Here is a 19,346-nt window from a genome sequence, read left to right as displayed (position 1 = left end):
ATTATGAATAGAACTCAAGGTGACACTGGTATTTTCTTCAAATAACCTTGGGGAACCAATTCTCTTCCTGGGTAAATGCTTTTTAATTCTAACCAACTGAATTTTTAAGGCAGACATTACTTACGGAGGACTTTACTTATCCTGAGCACATTTGCAGTATCTATTGACCTGTTATTAGCAATAATTTAATAGCATGTGTGAAAAATAACACTAATAGCTTGAATTAAAACTTGAGATGCCTAGAAAATACAATATTCATATAACCCTTTGTTGAAAAAATTGTGAAATAGTACTGTGCTATAATTCTGTATTAACCCAGAAAAAAGGAATCTATACCCAGATTTGTACATGATACTATTTTTCGCAAGGAATCTTTCTGACAGTAACAATTATGTAAAGAACTACTGTAAGTTTTTAGGCATTCCTACCTTTGAGTTATGAAAAGTCAAACACAGATGCAACAAAATAGCTTGGCTTTGCTCACAAATAGGATAAACAAAAGATTATTGTAATAGTACAATACATCATATCCTATAGAAAATTTTACTCAACTCTCATCAATTCTAGAAACATTTACTATTATCTTTTGCAACCTACTATAACTTTTGGTATGTAATAATAATCAAAATGATATATATTACCATTTATGGAGGATTTAATGGGCCAAGAATTGTGCTAGGCATTCTACATATGCTATTCTTTGATCCTCAGAAATGCCTATTAAGTAAGTTTACTGATGATGACATTGAAACTCAGAAGGGTTAAGGAATTTGCCCAGAGTGTCACAACTACTAAGTGGAGGAGTAGATATTCAAATCCAGGTCTGACTGACCATAAACCTGACACTCCTCAGGCATGTTTCACTTAATTTCAATTTTGTAGAAATAGACATTTATTACCTCACAGATAATAAATATAACAGAAAACATATCGGCTTCCTGACAGTTTCATGACAAGACTGACCATACATCAAAGATGTTTCCCAGGAATTAAATATTTTTCAATGTTGGTAAATAGTTGAAAACAATTTCAGATAATGCCAAACTTTGCAACCTACTGCCATTCTACTGGCATGAAGCCTATCATTTAATCATAAGGTATAGAAATTTCAATCCTATGATATAAAGCTCTTTAAATCCTAACATTTGAACCTTTTTGTTTGAACTTCTAGTTTCTTTAAATATTTCTACATAAGATATTCTTGTAGTTTGTGTATCATATGGTGAGAAAAAAATTATAAATCTATAATCACTGCTGAGCAATTAGAGATCAAAACATGAAAGCTTAAAAAAACTGTCTACAAAATTTGGAATGTAAGCAAAATATTACTTCGTCCTAAGTTTTATTTGCTTCTGTATCTGTATTCATATGCCTAGACACATAGCAAAAATATACTGACCTATATATCAGTCTGGACGTACTAGAACAGCAGTTCTAGTCTAAACAAAATGTGGGTTTAGTGACTTCTGAAAAATTTGGTTTTAGTAGTAAAATTTAAGAGAAAAAAATAAGGGTATATCACACATACTAAGGAAAGGAAGGTAAGTTTTTTTGTTTTAGTGTTGAGTGTGTATGTGTATACACAGGGTGTGTGTACAAAGGGTCTTGGAAATGGCTCTGTAGGGGATCAGTGTGTAGGGATACATGTAGAATATGTAGGAACATCTGTAGGGATGTAAATAGGGGTATAAAAAGATTGGTGTACAGAGGTATGTGTAGAATCAGTATAAAAATGTGTTTAGGGACATATATAGCGATCTGTATAGAATGGTATGTAGAAATGGGTAGAGAATTGTGGGTCTTCAAATAACTGGCCTCAGGGGCCAGGTCACCCCCATACCAGACAGGAATCCAGAAGTCAATGCCATTATTATATGAACTTGCTGATCATAATGATGCATTATTATTAGTACATTAGTTTTAATAGTATATTACTTCGTATCCTATGGAAAATTTTACTCAACTCTCATTTCCAGAAACATTTACTATACCTTTGTATACCTTCTGTAACTTTTGGTATCTTTTAAGGTACCTTAATTACGTTTTGTAATTTTTCATTTTTTGTAATTTCATTTCTTTCAGAAACAAAGCTAAATGCTTGGTATGTTCCACACGTTTGCCTTTCAACATTTTTAAATTACTTACACTTCAGGGTTAATGTAAAATATATACATTCTTCATTTAAATATAATGCAACTTTGTAAAATTCTTTAAGTTTGATTTCAAGCTAAAGGCTGATGATTTCTATTTGTCTTTATCGATTTATTTGAAAGAGAGAAACAGAGAGAGAGAGAGCACATGCACACTCGAGCTGGAGGAAGAAGGAAAGAGAATCTGAAGCAGACTCTGCACTGAGCCCACCACTGGGCTCGATGTCAGCTCAAGGTGATGACCTGAGCTGAAACCAAGAGCCGGCTGCTCAACCTACTGAGCCACCCAGGCACCCTTCCATTTGTCTTTAATTTCCTGTCAATATGAAGTTCATGAGACTGTGACAATTAGTTAACTTGATTATGCTCTCTTACCTGGGTCAATAGGTAAAACTACTTAAATGGAGAACAGAACTTCTAAAATGAATATTCCTATATGCAAATGGTACTAAGTCATGTATTAAATATCCTCCAAATGTTAGAAGAAATGAGTATCCATTGAAATAAACACAATGATTCTAAAAGGTTAAATACAGATAAATGCCTTATATTTGATAACAGAAACAACAGATTTAAACGTTTTCTCTTAATAGGTCACTTATTTTAAAATTTAATAAATCAGTTCTGTGCTAGGGACAAATTTTGTTTTAAATTATTTTGAAACCAGCTCCTTTCTATTGTTAAATGCAGTGCAACTGGAAGAACATATATTAAAAGCTGTTCACTGGTAAAACAAATTTTATCTTATATAAATGTATATATGAAAACAATTTTTTTTGCAGACAGTCCTACTCCCTGAAACTTCTGTAATAAGAATATCTCCAAGGCCTTTGTTTTTATTAGATTTTTAAAACTCATACTGGGGAAAAAATAAAATATTTGCTCTAAAAACACCATCTTCCCAAAGCTATAAAAACAAGAAAAATAGAACAACCATATGTTTGCGTTTGGTTACATTACTTGGGTTCCAAAATCACTTGTTACAATGGCTTCAAATTCACTTAAAAGGGAGTGCAATTTTTAAAAGTAAAGTTTTTATATTATATGGTTCAAGTCCAGAAGTTTAAATTTTAGTGACTGTGAACCAAATGAGAATGGAGCTGAATAAAATAAAAAAAAAAGTCTTCAGGCCATAAACACAAGAAAACAATAAAAAAATATACTATTCTCAGTCTTAGAGTGCTTGTCTCTCTTTTTTCTCAAGATAGTTAATGGAAATACAGATGTGAGATGAATTTTAGAAATTAAACTACTGTACAGTATTGAGTGTAATATATATAGTTTATATGGTAAAACATTTGTTATTGTCATACTTCATTCTGCCAAATATTTGCTTGCTTGGCTCCACAAAACAATGGTTTCTATACTTTCTACAATATCAAATATCCGGTACTGTTAGTTTTTTTTTTTTTTTTAAAGACTTATTTACTTAAGTAATCTCTACATTCAACATGGGGCTTGAACTCAATCTCAAGATCAAGAGTTGTATGCTCTATTGACTGAGCCAGCCAGGCATTCCTACTTAAACTTCTAAAGCACTGATAAGTCCTTAGTTCCTCAGTTTACATGCCTATCCTAGAGGAAGAATTCTGTCTTGCTCCCATTTTTAAGTAATCAAGACAAAATGTCTTACTAGTTTTTTAATCATAGCACAGTAATGGCCAGCACAAAGGCATTAATGTTTGTAAATGATAGAGTCATAAATCATACCCTAGAATTATATAAAAGAATAATATGCATACAAACTAGAAGGATTATAGTAAATACAAAGGCCAGATCATTTGAAAGACTTCAAACAATATAAAAAGGAATCCTACTGAAATTTATAGATTTATTAAGACTGATGTTTCAATCTCTAAGTAGATATTTACGATTCTGTCTCCAACAATCACAAAATGATCTAGTACTTTATGGATATTTGTGGATTACTAGAATTTATGGATTATCATCTCAAATGAAATTTCAAATAAAACTGATAACTGATGTCACAAGTGAATCTACTTTTTCTTAATTTATTATACCCATTGTGTGCAGGGCACAAAACTGGCTTTGCATAAAAATAATCTGAATAATTACTATGTAATATTAAGGGAAGGAGCAGGGTAACAGTTCTTTATGCTAGTGTTTCTCAACGGTTTTATTAGTATCCCGCAGAGAGTCTTCTTAGAATTTTTTTCCCTAACTGCCTCCCCATGAAATTTTAATGCCACAGATATACTGTATATCTGTTTATGTGCTGTATGTATAGCTAGCTGTACTTTATATAATAAAAGGAGTTAAGCTTTAGGCTTAAAAAGAGCTTAACTTTTTATCTGCTACAAGGTTATGAATGATTAAATATAAATTTTTATCATTTTGTAATTTAATAGAAGTTAAAAATTAAGTTATTAACATGTAACTTAACTGTGTAACTATAACTGTTGAGTAATTTATTTATATAAATTATATGCCAAAAAAATCTTATTAAAAAATGGGTAGAGGACCTGAATAGACATTTTGCCAAAGACTTACAGATAGCCAACAGATTCATGAAAAGATGCTCAACATCACTGATCCCATCGAAATCAAAACCATAATGAGATATCACTTTACACCTGTCAGAATGGCTAAAATAAAAAAGACAAGCACTGACAAATATATGGAGAAAAAGGAACTCTCATGCATTATTGGTGGGAATGTAACCTGTACAGCCACTACAGAAAACAGTATGGAGATTCCTCAAAAAACTAAAAATAGACTTTTTTTAATTTACCCAAAGGAAAAAAAAAACAAAAACACTGATTCAAAAAGACATATGTACCCCTGTGTTTACTGCATCGTTTACAATAGTGAAAATATGGAAGCAACCTAGGTGTCCATCAACAGATGAATGGATAAGGAAGATATGATATACACACACAAGGGAATATTAAAAAAAAAGTATGAAAAGTATGAGATCTTGTCATTTGTGACAACATGGACAGACCTACAGAATACTATGCTTAGTGAAACAAGTCAGACCTAGAAAGACAAATACCATAAATTTCACTTATATGTGGAATTTAAAAAAAATACAAATGCATAAACAAACAATAAGCAGAACCAGACCTATAAATACAGAGAATAAACTGATGGTTGCCAGATGGGAGGGGAGTGGGATAATGGGCAAAATGGATGAAGGGGAGTGGGAGATAACAGGCTCTCAGTTATGGAATGAATAAGTCACGGGGACAAAGGGCACAACATAAGGAATAGTCAATGGTACTGCAATAGCATTGTATGGTGCCAGATACAGCTACACTTGTGATGAGCAAAACATAATGCATACTCTTGTCAAATCATGATGTTGTACACCTGAAACTAATGTAACATTGTGTCAACTATACTTTATAAAACATTACAAGATTTAAAAATTAAAATGTTACATATAAACATGTAAGAAAATTCTTTTACATGTAACAATGTAAAATCAAGTCTTAAGTCATTCAAACTATTATATTTCCAGCAAAAGTAACCAAAAAAATTAAGTAGGTCTTAAAATTTTAGTGAACTTTAGGTTTCACTTGATAAGAGAAAATAACTAGCTGCTAAATAATCATTCATATATTGTTAGTATGTTCTCATTTCAGCAACTGATATAATTAATGATGGATTAAATAATTTTTGTAATATTAGATAATCTATTCATTCTCAAAGCCTGTTATACACAAAAGTACTGAAGATCAAGCATAAACAACATCCACAAGACAGCCAATAGCAGCCAACAGGCACATGTAGCCACTTTGTGTGAAATAACTTCAAGATCAAGCAACTGATGGAATGTCATGTGATCATAACCATCTGTTTCATTGTTTTGTATTAGTGATCATTATACATTTTGTATATTTTTTCATGAATCTTAACGACAGTACTACTTGTGTGATACCCAAGAAAACCTGAAAGAAATTAAATATTAAGAGTAAGATTTTATCAGAAAAGGTTGAACAGTGGAGGGTGACAAACCCTCTTTCTTACTCCTGTGAGAACCAATTTTTGCCCCCTTGGAGCAACACTGCCCCTACTGAGAATGCATGGCATATGTCATATTAAGATTTTTAAAAATACACACAGAAAAAATAACAAAATGCAAGCAATGGTTATTCCCTGAATGATTTTTATTTTCATCTTTATATATTATTCTATAATAAGCACATACTGCTTTATACTTTTCAAAAGAGTAATTAAAATAATTATGGCCATGTTTATTACGGGCAGAATTAGATTAACCACAATCTTTGTCTTAATACAAGTTATCTAGACAAGCTTCACTGAAGAAACCACAGAATATGAGAGTACAGTCTCATATATCTAAACCTATGTTCATATACATTTACTGACATTTTAAGCTTAGATAGCCAAAACATTTGCAATGTACAAGTGTGATACACGGTTAAGGATGGTAAATGCTCTTCTCAAAGTTTCATCATTTTGGGGCGCCTGGGTGGCTCAGTCAGTTACGGGTCTGCCTTCAGCTCAGGTCATGATCCCAGGGTCCTGGGGCGCCTGGGTGGCTCAGTCAGTTACTGGTCTGCCTTCAGCTCAGGTCATGATCCCAGGGTCCTGGGATGGAGCACCGAGTCAGGCTCCCTGCTCAGCAGGGAGTCTGTTTCTCCCTCTCCACCTGCCCCTCCCCCTGTTCATGCTCTCTCTTGCTCTAATAAATCTTAAAAAAATTTTTCATCATTTTCTAGGATCCTATAATAATAGCATATGACAAAAGACATGCTCATCCTCCATGTCCTTTTTTTTTTAAAAGGGTAAAAGTTATTACCATGCAAAGGATTTAAATATAAAAAAGAAAAATGTAATCCACTTTTACTCATGAATGCTGACATGAAATTTCTGAAAATCTGGCCTCATTCATAGTACAAAATACTTTACTATGGTAGTTATATTATTTGTGGGTCAAAAAATGTTCAAATAAAGAGAGAAAAACAGCCCACAAAGGCCAAAAGCCTATGGATTCTTTTTGAGCCCAAATAAAACTGAAGAGTTCTAATTCCTTTCAGCTTGCAACTTAAAAAAGATTAAATGCTGACAGAACTAGTTAGCAGCAGCACTGTCACCACGGCCTACAGTACATTTGTACTTGTGGCAGTCACAGCCGCTGTCAACTGTACCCAGCCTCTCACTAACCTTAATATAGATGTGATGAAAAATGAAGGACCTTAAAATACAAGAAATACAAATAGAACTGAGTTTACGAACACAGGACAAGAAGTTAGGTCTGAAATGAGATGATGAAAAATTTAAACCGTTGTCAACAATGCTACTTATGTGAGGCAAAGCTTACCAATTATTATTTCTGCCATTCTGCTCCCACCTATGTTTTTTTAATACCAGTTGACTTTAACAAAACAAGTGTGAATGTATCATAAGTTAATTCTTTATTAGTTTTCAAATATCATCCTTTACCCTGGTCGGCTAGCTAAAAATTATGCAAGCTATAAATTAGCTTTAAACAAGCTCTGAATCAGGTTAGAACTCGTTTTCGAATTAAAGAGCCTTCAGTATATTACAAGTTGCTGTCATTTTATTACCTCAATCAATTCTGTGTGGCCTGAGGTGGAAGAAAATGAATGCTGTCTTCATTTGCAATGGGTTTATCTCTTAAAGCAGGCTCTGGAAACAACCACAGCAATGAATTGAAAGCTAAAGTTACATTTAACATTACCAATGCAGGAAATTGTGCTCCTTAACAAAGTTGGACTTGAAATGGAAAAAAAGACATTTCTTTACCATGAAAAATATACAAAATATTAACACTTGCTTAAACTTAAATTTTTATGGAGTATTTTAAAAATTATAGTTATAGCCAACATTCTATTAAAATAATTTTAGATGGTCCTCAAATGAAAACAAGGGATGTGCTACTCTCAGTGTTTTGGAAATAGAAATATATATATTTCATATATATATATGAAAATACATATATTTCATCTTTAAGATGAAGAACACAGAACACTGAGAACATCTAAGAAAATATATATATTTCACATATATATATGAAAATATATATATTTCATCTTTATCTTAGTGAAAACCATTTCTTTTCTTTTTCTTGTGCACATGCAACTAAATGCAAGAGTGAATCAGGTACTGGTCAGGCTCACTGACATTGTTATCAGACTCTAAAACACAGATAAAATAGCCCCCAAAAGCCCTGATGAGTAGGTATTATTATTGTCTCCATTTTAAAATGAGGAAATGAGGCAGAGATATTAAGTCACATATCCAAATTTATACACTTACCTAGACAATATGATTTTGAGTCTGTTCTTGAAGCAGACTATTTGACTAAGATTACAGGAACACTGAGAACATCTAAGAGACTAATTTCTCAGGAAACACTGTGCCAGAAGAAGTAATGAGGGACACTGATGACAGAATAAAATCAAGTTTACAGGCCTTAGAAGGTTATGTGAAGAAAGTGAAGAAAGAGGTGGGTTCTAGGGCCAATACACAAAGAAATCAGGATAAATATGTGCAAGTGTTCATATAATGCAAGAATTAGTCTTTGACAAAGCTTACTTAAAAAGGACTTGTGTTTCTCTCCCTAATCATTCACTGTATATTGTTACACAGTTTGAGTTGACTTATGTTTTTGCAAAATTAGGTATATACATTTTAGCACTAAACTTATTTTTAATCACTGAACAGACTTAATGACAACATATGATAATTTCTGAAGTGCTCAGTGATAGATTAACAGCAACTAGCACTAACCTGGTCATAACTCTGCCATTAACTAGCTGTGTAACCCTAATGTGAACCTGAGGTTAACAAATGTACCACATTAATGCAAGATGTTAATAACAGGGCAGGAATGAGGGGGGCATATGGGAACTCTCTATACTTGCCACTGAGTTTTTCTGTAAAACCTAAAACTGCTCCGAAAAAAATTATTTAAAACAAAAAAATTCAAAAACATATTAGCAACTGTTACATGACTTTTCAAACTATTATGCAGTTTCCTCCATAGAAATCGTACACACACTTTTTCTCTCCAAGGATTCCCCTATGCTGCTTCAAATACCAGAAAGGCCTTTCAAGTGTGATAGCACATGGTAGCATTATATTTCCCTGGCTTCTTAAAGGTAGGTTTATGTAATTTGTGGAAGGTAAACTGAAATGATATGTGTCAGCTTCCAAAAGCCATTCTGCAATTTGCCATATTTCCTGCTACAGTGCCAAGAACCATATATGTTAAAATAAAACTATGATTAGCTTGGGTCCCCAAGTTACTATGATGTGCAAAGTAGCTCTGCCAATCTGTAATGACATGTTACTTGTATGACAGTTCAACTTGTGTTAATCCGCTAAAAATTTGGGATTTGGGGGTGTATGTTGCATAACTTAGCCTAGCCTCACTTATATTCTTATCAAATCCTACTTAGTTTTCATAATTCCATTCAAATGATGTATTATCCACCAATTTCTTTTTGATTTTTGGAGCTGAAAGTAAACTAATGTTCTTAGTCTCTAAATTCCCAGAGTAACTTCTCTATACCTTCTAATGGCATTTAACACTTTCAATCTTGTATTATGATTATATGCATACATATCTTATCTATCCTAATAGCACGTTGGGTTTTTTTTTAAGATTTTTTATTTATTTATCTGACAGAGAGGGAGAGACAACGAGAGAGGGAACATAAGCAGGGGGGAGTGGGAGAGGGAGAAGCAGGCTTCCCGCTGAGCAGGGAGCCCAGTGTGGGGCTCGATCCCAGGACCCCGTGTCATGACCTGAGCCGAAGGCAGATGCTTAACTACTGAGCCACCCAGGCGCCCCAGAACATTAAGTTTTTTAAGGGCCAGATTCATGTCTGATTTCTTTTTCAAAGATTTATTTGAGAGAGAGCATGAGCAAGAGCGAGCGAGAGGGTGAGAATGAGCAAGAGAACACAAGGTGTGGTGGCGGGGGGGGGGGGGGGGGGGGGGGGGGGAAGGGCAGAGGGAAAAAAGAGAAGCAGACCTCCAGGGAGCCTGACATGGGGCTCGATCCCAGGACTCTCAAATCATGATCTGAGCTTAAGGCAGACGGAGCCACCCAGGCAGCCCAATGTCTGATTATCTTAGTATATCTCAAGCACCTAGCACAGTGTGTAGCATATCTTTTGAGTATGATACAGATTTTCATTCAATAAAATCAGGTTATTGTTGCAGACATATTGGTAGGGCCATCAAGAGAAAGAAAATACCAGTGTAAGTATTTCTTCTTAATTTATGTACAAAAAATATGAAATGGACATTTTCTTTCAGATTAGTTTTACCCTCTTAGACAACCCTGGTGTTCTTCATTCTGGAGGAAACAATTTCTTTTTAATTTAAAACTGTATCTCTATTCCAAAGAAATATACTACAAATAATCAACAGGTACTCATAAATGTTAACAGAAATGCTGAGGGAACTAGACAGGAATAGCAACTATTCCTAAGAAAAGGTATTATTTTAAAAAATTTGCTGAAGATATTTTCTTATGTCTCTTACTCTAGGTCTTTTATGCATATCTGGGTCATGGCTGGCAGAAATTTTCTGTTTCAGACATCATTTGTTTTTTCAACAAATAGCCTTGGGCATCTAAGGCAAAAAGTAGACCCTGCACTACTTCTACTGCCATTCAGCAAAATAAAACTTTAAAAAATAATTTTAATAACTAATAGGAAATAAGCTAGCAGTGAAGAACTACTAGAAGCAATTTTAAATCTATCTTAGAAAAAATTATATATAATGCTGAGACTCCTTGTCTTCAAGAAAGTAGGAAAGAAATACTCTCTGCCATACATGTTTGTAATCTAGCTGGTAAAAAGAACTTAGACATAAAAAGATGAATAAGAATACAAAGAAACATCTATTAAATACCAAATGAACAGTCTAGCAAAGAAATGAAAAAGAAATTCAGTCTCGTCCTAAAGATTATAGAAAAACTGGAACTTAAGCTGAACAATTAATTTAAAAAATACACTCATACTGGGGAAAAGGCCCAGGGTTTGAAACATGGCGGACGACGTGGACCAGCAACAAACTACCAACACTGTAGAAGAGCCCCTGGATCTCATCAGGCTCAGCCTGGATGAGCGAATTTATGTGAAAATGAGAAATGACAGAGAGCTTCGAGGCAGATTACATGCTTATGATCAGCATTTAAATATGATATTGGGAGATGTGGAAGAAACTGTGACTACTATAGAAATTGATGAGGAAACATACGAAGAGATATATAAATCAACAAAACGGAATATTCCAATGCTTTTTGTCCGGGGAGATGGTGTTGTACTAGTTGCCCCTCCTTTAAGAGTTGGCTGAAACAAAGAATTTATCATTATGGAATATAGGAGCTTTTGTATGATTGCCTCTTTAAATGTAGAAGACATTCAAAAGAGAAACCTGCGTAAATTTTGATATTAAGAAATGACCAAGGATTCTTCCACTCCTGAAATGAGTTGATTTGCGGATGACTAAAAAATTCTTAAGCTAAAGGGCATTTTAATTTTTTTCCAACCCTTTCAATAAATGTGATCACCAAGATGCAAAAAAAAAAAAAAAAAAAAAAATACACTCATACGTAGAGAGAGAGGAGTGAAGCAGGAAGGGAAGAGGGAGAGAGGGAGGCAGAGCTGTTTGGAGTATTGTATTAGTATGGAGGCAGATTACAGATGGCCCGGAAGTCAGGGATGAAACCCTCATGTCTGTCCTACAGTATGGACAACGGAGAACTCCTTCCTGGAGTTTTCTAACCTAGAAAGACATGTGAAAAATGGTCTTTCAAAAAGAGTGATTTGGAAAAGACTGCAGAATGACTTAATGAGAACAGAAACCTAGATTCTGAAGAGAAAGGTGATTTGGGGAATAAAGAACAAAAAGTAAACATTTTCTCCCCTTTGGAGACAGGAAGTAAGAGACTAAGGTAGGGAAAAGTAACCAAGTTCGAGTTAGGAAAAGTATGAAGGACTATGTCAGGTTGAGAGGAGATACGACGGGGATATGGGCCCTTTTCCTCAATGATGTTAAGAGACAGAGTGATCTTAAAAAAATGAGGTGCTGGACATAAAACTGAGACTTGAGATATGTGGCAAAGATTTGACATAGCTGCTATAAGAAATTTGATAAGGAGCTCACATGTGAACCTAAGTTCATAAATTCCTCCAGTTATTTCTGGCCAGAAAAAAACAAAAAACAAAAACAAACAAACAAAAATCAGTTACGATGAAACAGTACAATGGATCCAGAGAAAGCTGGGGAATTATAATAGAGGGCTCTAATTTTTTTTTTTTTAAGATTTTATTTATTTGACACAGAGAGAGACAAAGCGAGAGAGGGAACACAAGCAGGGGGAGTGGGAGAGGGAGAAGCAGGCTTCCCATTGAGCAGGGAGCCTGATGTGGGGCTTGATCCCAGGACCCTGGGATCATGACCTGAGCCAAAGGCAGACACTTAACAACTGAGCCACCCAGGCACCCTGGCTCTAATGTTTTTTTGAAAGTGTAATACTAAGTGCCAAAAAAATAGTTTAGTAAGGGGAAGAGGAATAAAATCAGAAGGAAGATAAGGGCCTAGGGGTCTTGAAGTTGAGGAACTAGAAGAATGAAGTAGAAAAACTAAGAAAAAGATCATGATTTGAGTCATGGTGACAGGGTATTTGACATACATTAAAGGATTCATGGGATGGGTGAAATTTTCTCTATCATAAACAGTTTGAAATTTCATTTTTGTAAAGATATGCACTGATAAAATATTTAATACTTACGTCCAAGTCTCATACACATAAACACTGGTCTGGCAACTCATCACAGAAGCCTGAAGACAGCACAGGCGAGACGAGACAGCAGGGATTTCTTTAGAAGGAGCAGTTTCCCATGTATGAGAGGGATTTTCTGAAAACATACTCAGAGAGTTTGCCCCAGGAGTCTGAGGGTCACAGAGACTGAATGGTGACGCATGCCTGTCTAGTTGTAGTGGCAGAGCAGCGGAGAAAAAAGATCAGGGCCACACATGGAATGACTGCTTTTCTGAGCCTGCAGGGCAGGGGTGTGTGTGTATGCGCTTATCTTAGGAATGATAATGAGATGTGAAAGAGAGCCAGATTCTGGTTATCTAGGAAGGGATTTAGCCAGAGGACAGCCTTGTGGGAATAAGGTGATACCAAGGAAAGAGGAAACAAAAAGAATTTAAGTTCTAAAAATGAGTTGTAAGTAAGGAGAAGGCACCATCTCTCACTCACATCAAAGGAACTGCAGGTAGACAAGCCATAACAATGAGAGATCACCAAAAACCCACAAAAGAAAGCAGGGAAAAGAATCAAAGTCCAGTATGGCCCCCATCAAACTATAGCTTTTCCAGTTTGAAGCAGACCTTGGCTGGGGAGAGGAGAAGCTTTGAACTTGTTGAGAGAATGAAGCCTTGATATTAAACTAGACTGAATTTTTTATATTAAAAAAAAGACTATTAATACCTTAAGGAGACTGGAAACGCCATGAGGTATGTCCTAGAGTCACTAGAGAAAAGAAGATCCAACACAGCTTGTTTAAAGGCACTAGGAAGAAAGAATTAAGTTGCTTTCTGTTTGTGTCTTGTCTTAAATTTTTTTAAAGACTTTTATTTATTTATTTGTCAGAGACCAAGAGAGAGCACAAGCAGGGGAAGCGGCAGGCAGAGGCAGAAACAGGCTCCTGCTGAGCAAGGAGCCCAATGCAGGTCTCGATCCTAGGACCCTGGGATCATGACCTGAGCCGACAGCAGCAGCCGAACTGACTGACGCACCCAGGTGTCCCTGTTTGTACCTTGTCTTAATTTCAAGAACAAAATTTATTTATGTCTGAATAAAAATGAAAGACTAGTATTTTAAAAATAGGAATCTGGATAGTCTTTAAAGCACTTAATATGGAGAACAGGTAAGACCACTTCTATTGTCTTATATACTCTTTAAAATTAATTTGAAGAGTTTTTATTTAAAGGTGTCAATTGCAGACTGTAGGATTTTTTTTTCAAATTGCTATGAGTAAAAAATAATAATATTAATTTAAAAAGCAACTAACTATATTTGATCCTATTAGAGAGGTTCCTATCCTAGGGAAAGTTTTTACTGATAAAAGACCACAAATACATAGAGTATTCATCATACCTTAGGGGAAAAATGAGGATGGAAGAAAGAGTAGGGGAGAAAAAACTGGGGCATTTTGGAACAGCTAAATCATAAAGTTTACCTCACTGCAAAAATTAGACTCATGAGTAGTAGACTTGCGAGCACTCAAAAAAAAAGGGGGGGGGGAATAAAATGGTACTTAATATAGTCATTATGCTGCAAACAGGTTAAAGCTTCCACGTTGTCATTAAATGTCACAGGGAAAAAGATAAACAAAAGATAGTGTCTAAGTTATACAGCACTTCACCTTCTTGTAAAAGAGGAGTATGTTTGGGCGCCTGGGTGGCTCAGATGGTTGGGCGTCTGCCTTCGGCTCAGGTCATGATCCCAGGGTCCTGGGATTGAGTCCCGCGTCGGGCTCCCTGCTCCTTGGGAGCCTGCTTCTCCCTCTGCTTCTCTTTCTCTCTCTCTCTCTCTCTCTCTCTCTCTCTCCCCCCCTCTCTCTCTCCCTCTGTCTCTCATGAATAAATAAATAAAATCTTAAAAAATAAATAAATAAAATCTTTTAAAAAAAAGAGGAGAATGTTTTCTGAAAATATCTATTTCATTCACAATCCTAAAATGAATTGAAGTAAGGAAAAATAAGTGATAAGTAAATTTAATGACTGGATACTAGAATACATTTTAAACTGAATTATTAAGTAATGATTTTTGTTTTGTGGGATATATGTTGAAACGGCTGCATTAAAAAAAGGGAATAATGCTGAAATACCTTATATTCATGACTTGCTTTAAGCTATCTATCTGTGCTTTGGAAACTGATTCACAAATATCTGGTAATGTTAATCTAGAAATCTGATCTAGAAACAGAATTTACACTATACTATATATAATGTAATGTCTTTGAAAGTTGAGAAAATAGTGTAGTCCCTTAGGAACACAAAAGTGAACTGATAAAAATGCACTGATGCAGCCTGAACTTTTCAAAGTGATTCTTAAAAATTGTAACCTCTATATGCATACTTTAAAGAGTTTTCAAGCCAGCGAACCAGATAATCATTTGTAGCCATTATCGAAGGTACATTTAACAAAAAACCAACTTAACTTCCATGAAGATATAACACTACAACATAAACCTTTAAGAAACCTTCAGAGAAAACATTAAAATAAATTCCATCTTAGGTGACCAGAGTTTAAATTTAGCATATGAATAGAGTTCAGAGGAAAAAAAGAGAACAATATATTAATGCAAAAAAAACCTTGTAGAAGTCTGAAATCACAAAAGAACATAGATGGCTGTGCTAGGTCACAGGTAGAAATACAGCAGAACAACACAATTACACATATGGATCTTTATCTGCCAAGTGGGGGGGTGGGAGATATTTTTTAACTATAAATTAGGTAATAATTTCATACTCTCTAGCTGACAAAAAAATTAACAATCCAAATGAGTCTAAATTGCATTATAATTAGTATTTGATCCACTTATAAGGTATTGTTTTTGAATAAGAGGAATTTTTTCTGTAAAAGAATGCTGATATTTTTAAAAAAATATATAAAACCTTCCAGTTTGTACACAAAGTGGCTGACACTGCACAAATCCTAACATTCTTAAACTATCTTTGCAAAGAAACTAAATGTGGCTGCTTTTACTTTCTTTTCACAGTACAGATTTTCAAACTTCACAATGACAAATATTAAGATATGATATTTGATTCAGCAAAAATATAGTACTTAGTGCCTAATGAAAAAATTCACTTTTAGATCCCTTTCCCTCACCTCCCTCCAAGTACAATAGATTAGATTCTGCTGGGTCTATATAAATCATCCATATTGTGAAGTGGTAACTCCCTTAACAAAGGTAATCATTTCGTTCACTTATTATGAAGAAAGGGCCTTGAGAAGTTACAGTCTATATTCTACACCTTACAGTAGGACCATCTTTAATTAATTCATCTGTTTTAAGAATTACCTCTAGGCTTTATTCATTCTGCTATTCACTAGAAAACACCAAAACAGATCCTACTTAATAATAAAGGTATTTTTCCTTTTCCTATTACAGTGGTGTTTATTTATAACACAAAATTATCTGAGTTTCTACATTATGAAAATTTACAATGACTTCAGGACAAAATCTAATTTGAGAATCACATGCAACAAGGAATAGAAAATACCTATTTCAATATAGGAAAGCAAGTTTCTAAAACACAGACTCCAGAATCAGGCAGATCAGGGTCTGAATCACGGTTATACCACTTAGATGTGTAATCCTTCTCTGAACCTCACTTTTTTCCCCACACAAAGGAGATAAAAACAGTAACTACCTTAAAGACTGTGGTGAGGAGTAAATGAGATGATTATGTTTTATGTGCTTAAATAATGCTAGGCATGTAGAGGTACTCAATAAATGTTAACTGCTATTATTATTTCTAAAATTATACTTTCTTATATTAAAGATGCTCAGTGTTTTGATCCAGAAATTACCCCAAGAGTATATCTGTGCAAAGAAATATACAGTACTAAAAAATCTGGTTAAAAAAAATCTGGTTAGAAAAAAGTATCTAACATCATGGAAAATGGTCACATACACCGTTACATTTTAAAAAAACCCATTATATGACAGAATATATAATATGATTGAATTTTTAAAGAATAGGTTGTGGTAGGATATACTACTGAAACGTGAGCAGAAATGTGATGCCTATAGGTACTATAATTGCAGGTAATTTTCAAGATTTTATTTATTTATTTAAGAGAGAGAGCACAAGTGGGGGGTGGAGAGGGAGAAGCAGACTCCGCACTGAGCAGGAAGTCTGATTCCCGGGGCTCGATCCCAGGACCCTGGGGTCATAACCTGAGCCGAAGGCAGATGCTTAACAACTGAGCCACCCAGGTGCCCCTGTAGGTAATTTTAAAGATTTTTCTTTATGTTTTTAAAATTTTCCAAATATTCTATAATGACCATGTAATTTGTAAGAAATTAAAAAAAACCACAATGTATGTAATTTCTTTTCTGATTCCAATTTTCTCCAGAAAAGCTGAGTCAGAGAAAATTAAAAAATAAAAAGACAAGCATACATTTTTTTAAAGCAAGATTTTATATGAAGGATGTTAATTATATTAAAAACTGCTATTTTGAATTATTACTCTCTAGCTTTAAAGTTAAAGAAAACTCAAAGTCTGACACCTCAATTATAGCATATTTAAGCATATGTCCAGAACAATATTTCACTTGGAGATCAAGTTGATAAGAATTCTCCTACTTAGATAAATTGCTATTTAAACTTTGTAGTAATTCTTTTTTGTTTTTTTCCCCAACTTTATTGAGATATAATTGACATATAACACTGTGTACATTTTAAGGTGTGCAATGTGTTGATCTGATACACATATACTGCAAAATGATTACCACTACTGTGTTAGTTAACACATCCCCATCACATCACATAATTACCATCTCTTTTTTTGTGATGAAAACACTTAAGATCTACTTTCTTAGCAACTTTCAAGTATATAATACAGTATTGTTAACTATGTTACAATGCTGTTCATTAGATCACCAGAACTTATTCTGCGTTCCAAGTGATTACACCATTTTACATCTTCACCCAAAACTCACTTGCTCCTCCTTCCTGTTAGAAGTTGCTACTGTAATTTTTTTTAGTTTTTCCTCAGTAGACTACTAGATAGTGGAAATGGCCAACTAAAATTTGGTGAATTTATCACTAAATTATGTCTTAATTATTAGTCAAAGGGTAATATTCAATTTTTTTCAAAGGATAATATTTTAGAAGGCAGAAAGTCTCTCTTGATGAACATTAACTCAGGAAAAGTAGATGGACTGGGGCACCTGTATGGCTCAGTTGGTTAAGCGTCTGCCTCTGCCTCAGGTCATGATCCCGGGGTCCTGGGAGCATGCTTCTACCCCTCCCTGTCATTCCCCCTGCTTGTGTGCTTTCTCTCTCTTTCTCTGTGTGTCAAATAAATAAATTAATGTAAGAGAAAGAAAGAAAGGAAAGAAAGAAAAGAAGAGAAAAGAAAAGAAAAAAGAAAAAGAAAGAAAGAAAGACAAAAGAAAGAAAGAAAGAAAGAAAGAAAGAAAGAAAGAAAGAAAGAAAGAAAGAAAGAAAGAAAAAGAAAAAGAAAAGAGGAAGAGGGAGGAGGGGGAGGGAGGGGAGGAGAGAGGGGAGGGAGGGGAGGAGGGAGAGAGGGAGGGAGGGAAAGAGAAAGAAAAAAGAGAAAAGAAAAGAAAAGAAAAAGAAAGGGTAGTTGGACAGTTTCGGGTTGGATCAGCTTCGGGTATGGATGCGGTCACCTGCAAAGTAAGAAAAGAAGACTACAAAAAGAAGCCAAAGAAGCCTATCAAAAAAACCAAAGATATATATGGTCTCCTAAGAAGGGAGAAAACCAGGAGAAAATAAGTTCACTGAAAGGTGGGAAGGCCACTTGTAAAAAGGAGGAAGTAACCACCAGTATCAACTGCTGCAAAGAAGTAGAAAAAGGATGAAGCAGAGTAATTGAGGAAGATTCTGCATGGGGGCAAACTGAATTTATAGCTCAGAGAAGATCCTTAAGATGTTGCTGAGCAATTCCAGAAATTGGAAAGAAGAAAGGGAATATGGTATATTAGTAACCCAGGAATGCTACTGTACTGAACCTGAATCAGGTATCATCATTCTACCTTGAATCTGCCTGGGGGGTTGAAAGACAGTCTATAGGCACAATAAGTGAATACTTGAAGTAGAGACAAAACTAAGGAATTTAAAAGAAATTAGGGTCAAAAGCAGTGGTTCTTAAACTTATCACCTGTGGTGCTTATAAAAATGCTGATTCTTGAGCACCATTCCAGAGATACTGATTTCGCAGGTCTGTATGGGCCTTCCAAATTGCATATTTAACAGTACTTTAGAAGATCCTGGTGCAGGTGGTTTGTAGGCTTTGAGGAAAAATCACTGGCATTTGGGCTATGTGAATTGACGAGTGATGAAAATGTCAAATTATGATGTAAATCAGAAGACTGAAAAATTTTTGACAGAGCACAAGAAGGAATAAAGTGATGTTCACTTAACTTATTAAAGTTTAGTTAAAGGTAGTTC

At 34.7% G+C, this 19,346-nt stretch overlaps 2 protein-coding genes across 5 annotated transcripts in view; one reads left to right on the top strand and one right to left on the bottom strand.

Annotated features, from left to right (window-relative positions):
• PHF14 (PHD finger protein 14) overlaps nucleotides 1–19,346 on the bottom strand; it is a 200,073-nt gene that overhangs the window by 26,307 nt on the left and 154,420 nt on the right. The window contains exon 19 of one of the 4 annotated variants that reach the window (XR_012380230.1): nucleotides 7,709–7,790. The exons of the other annotated variants lie outside the window; for them this stretch is intronic. The gene's annotated coding sequence lies outside the window, so the exon portion shown is untranslated. The remainder of the gene's footprint in view (nucleotides 1–7,708; nucleotides 7,791–19,346) is intronic. 4 annotated transcript variants of the gene reach the window in all.
• LOC112824943 (U6 snRNA-associated Sm-like protein LSm3) lies at nucleotides 11,147–11,508 on the top strand. Its single transcript, XM_025872966.2, has one exon. It carries the CDS (start codon nucleotides 11,166–11,168, stop codon nucleotides 11,472–11,474), a length of 309 nt encoding a protein of 102 aa, XP_025728751.1. The 5' UTR covers nucleotides 11,147–11,165; the 3' UTR covers nucleotides 11,475–11,508.

This window comes from Callorhinus ursinus, unplaced genomic scaffold, assembly GCF_003265705.2.
Source record: "Callorhinus ursinus isolate GAN/ISIS: 27379988/994484 unplaced genomic scaffold, GSC_fseal_2.0 scaffold12, whole genome shotgun sequence".
Lineage (NCBI taxonomy): Eukaryota > Metazoa > Chordata > Mammalia > Carnivora > Otariidae > Callorhinus > Callorhinus ursinus.
This window is presented reverse-complemented; position numbering and strand designations above follow the sequence as displayed.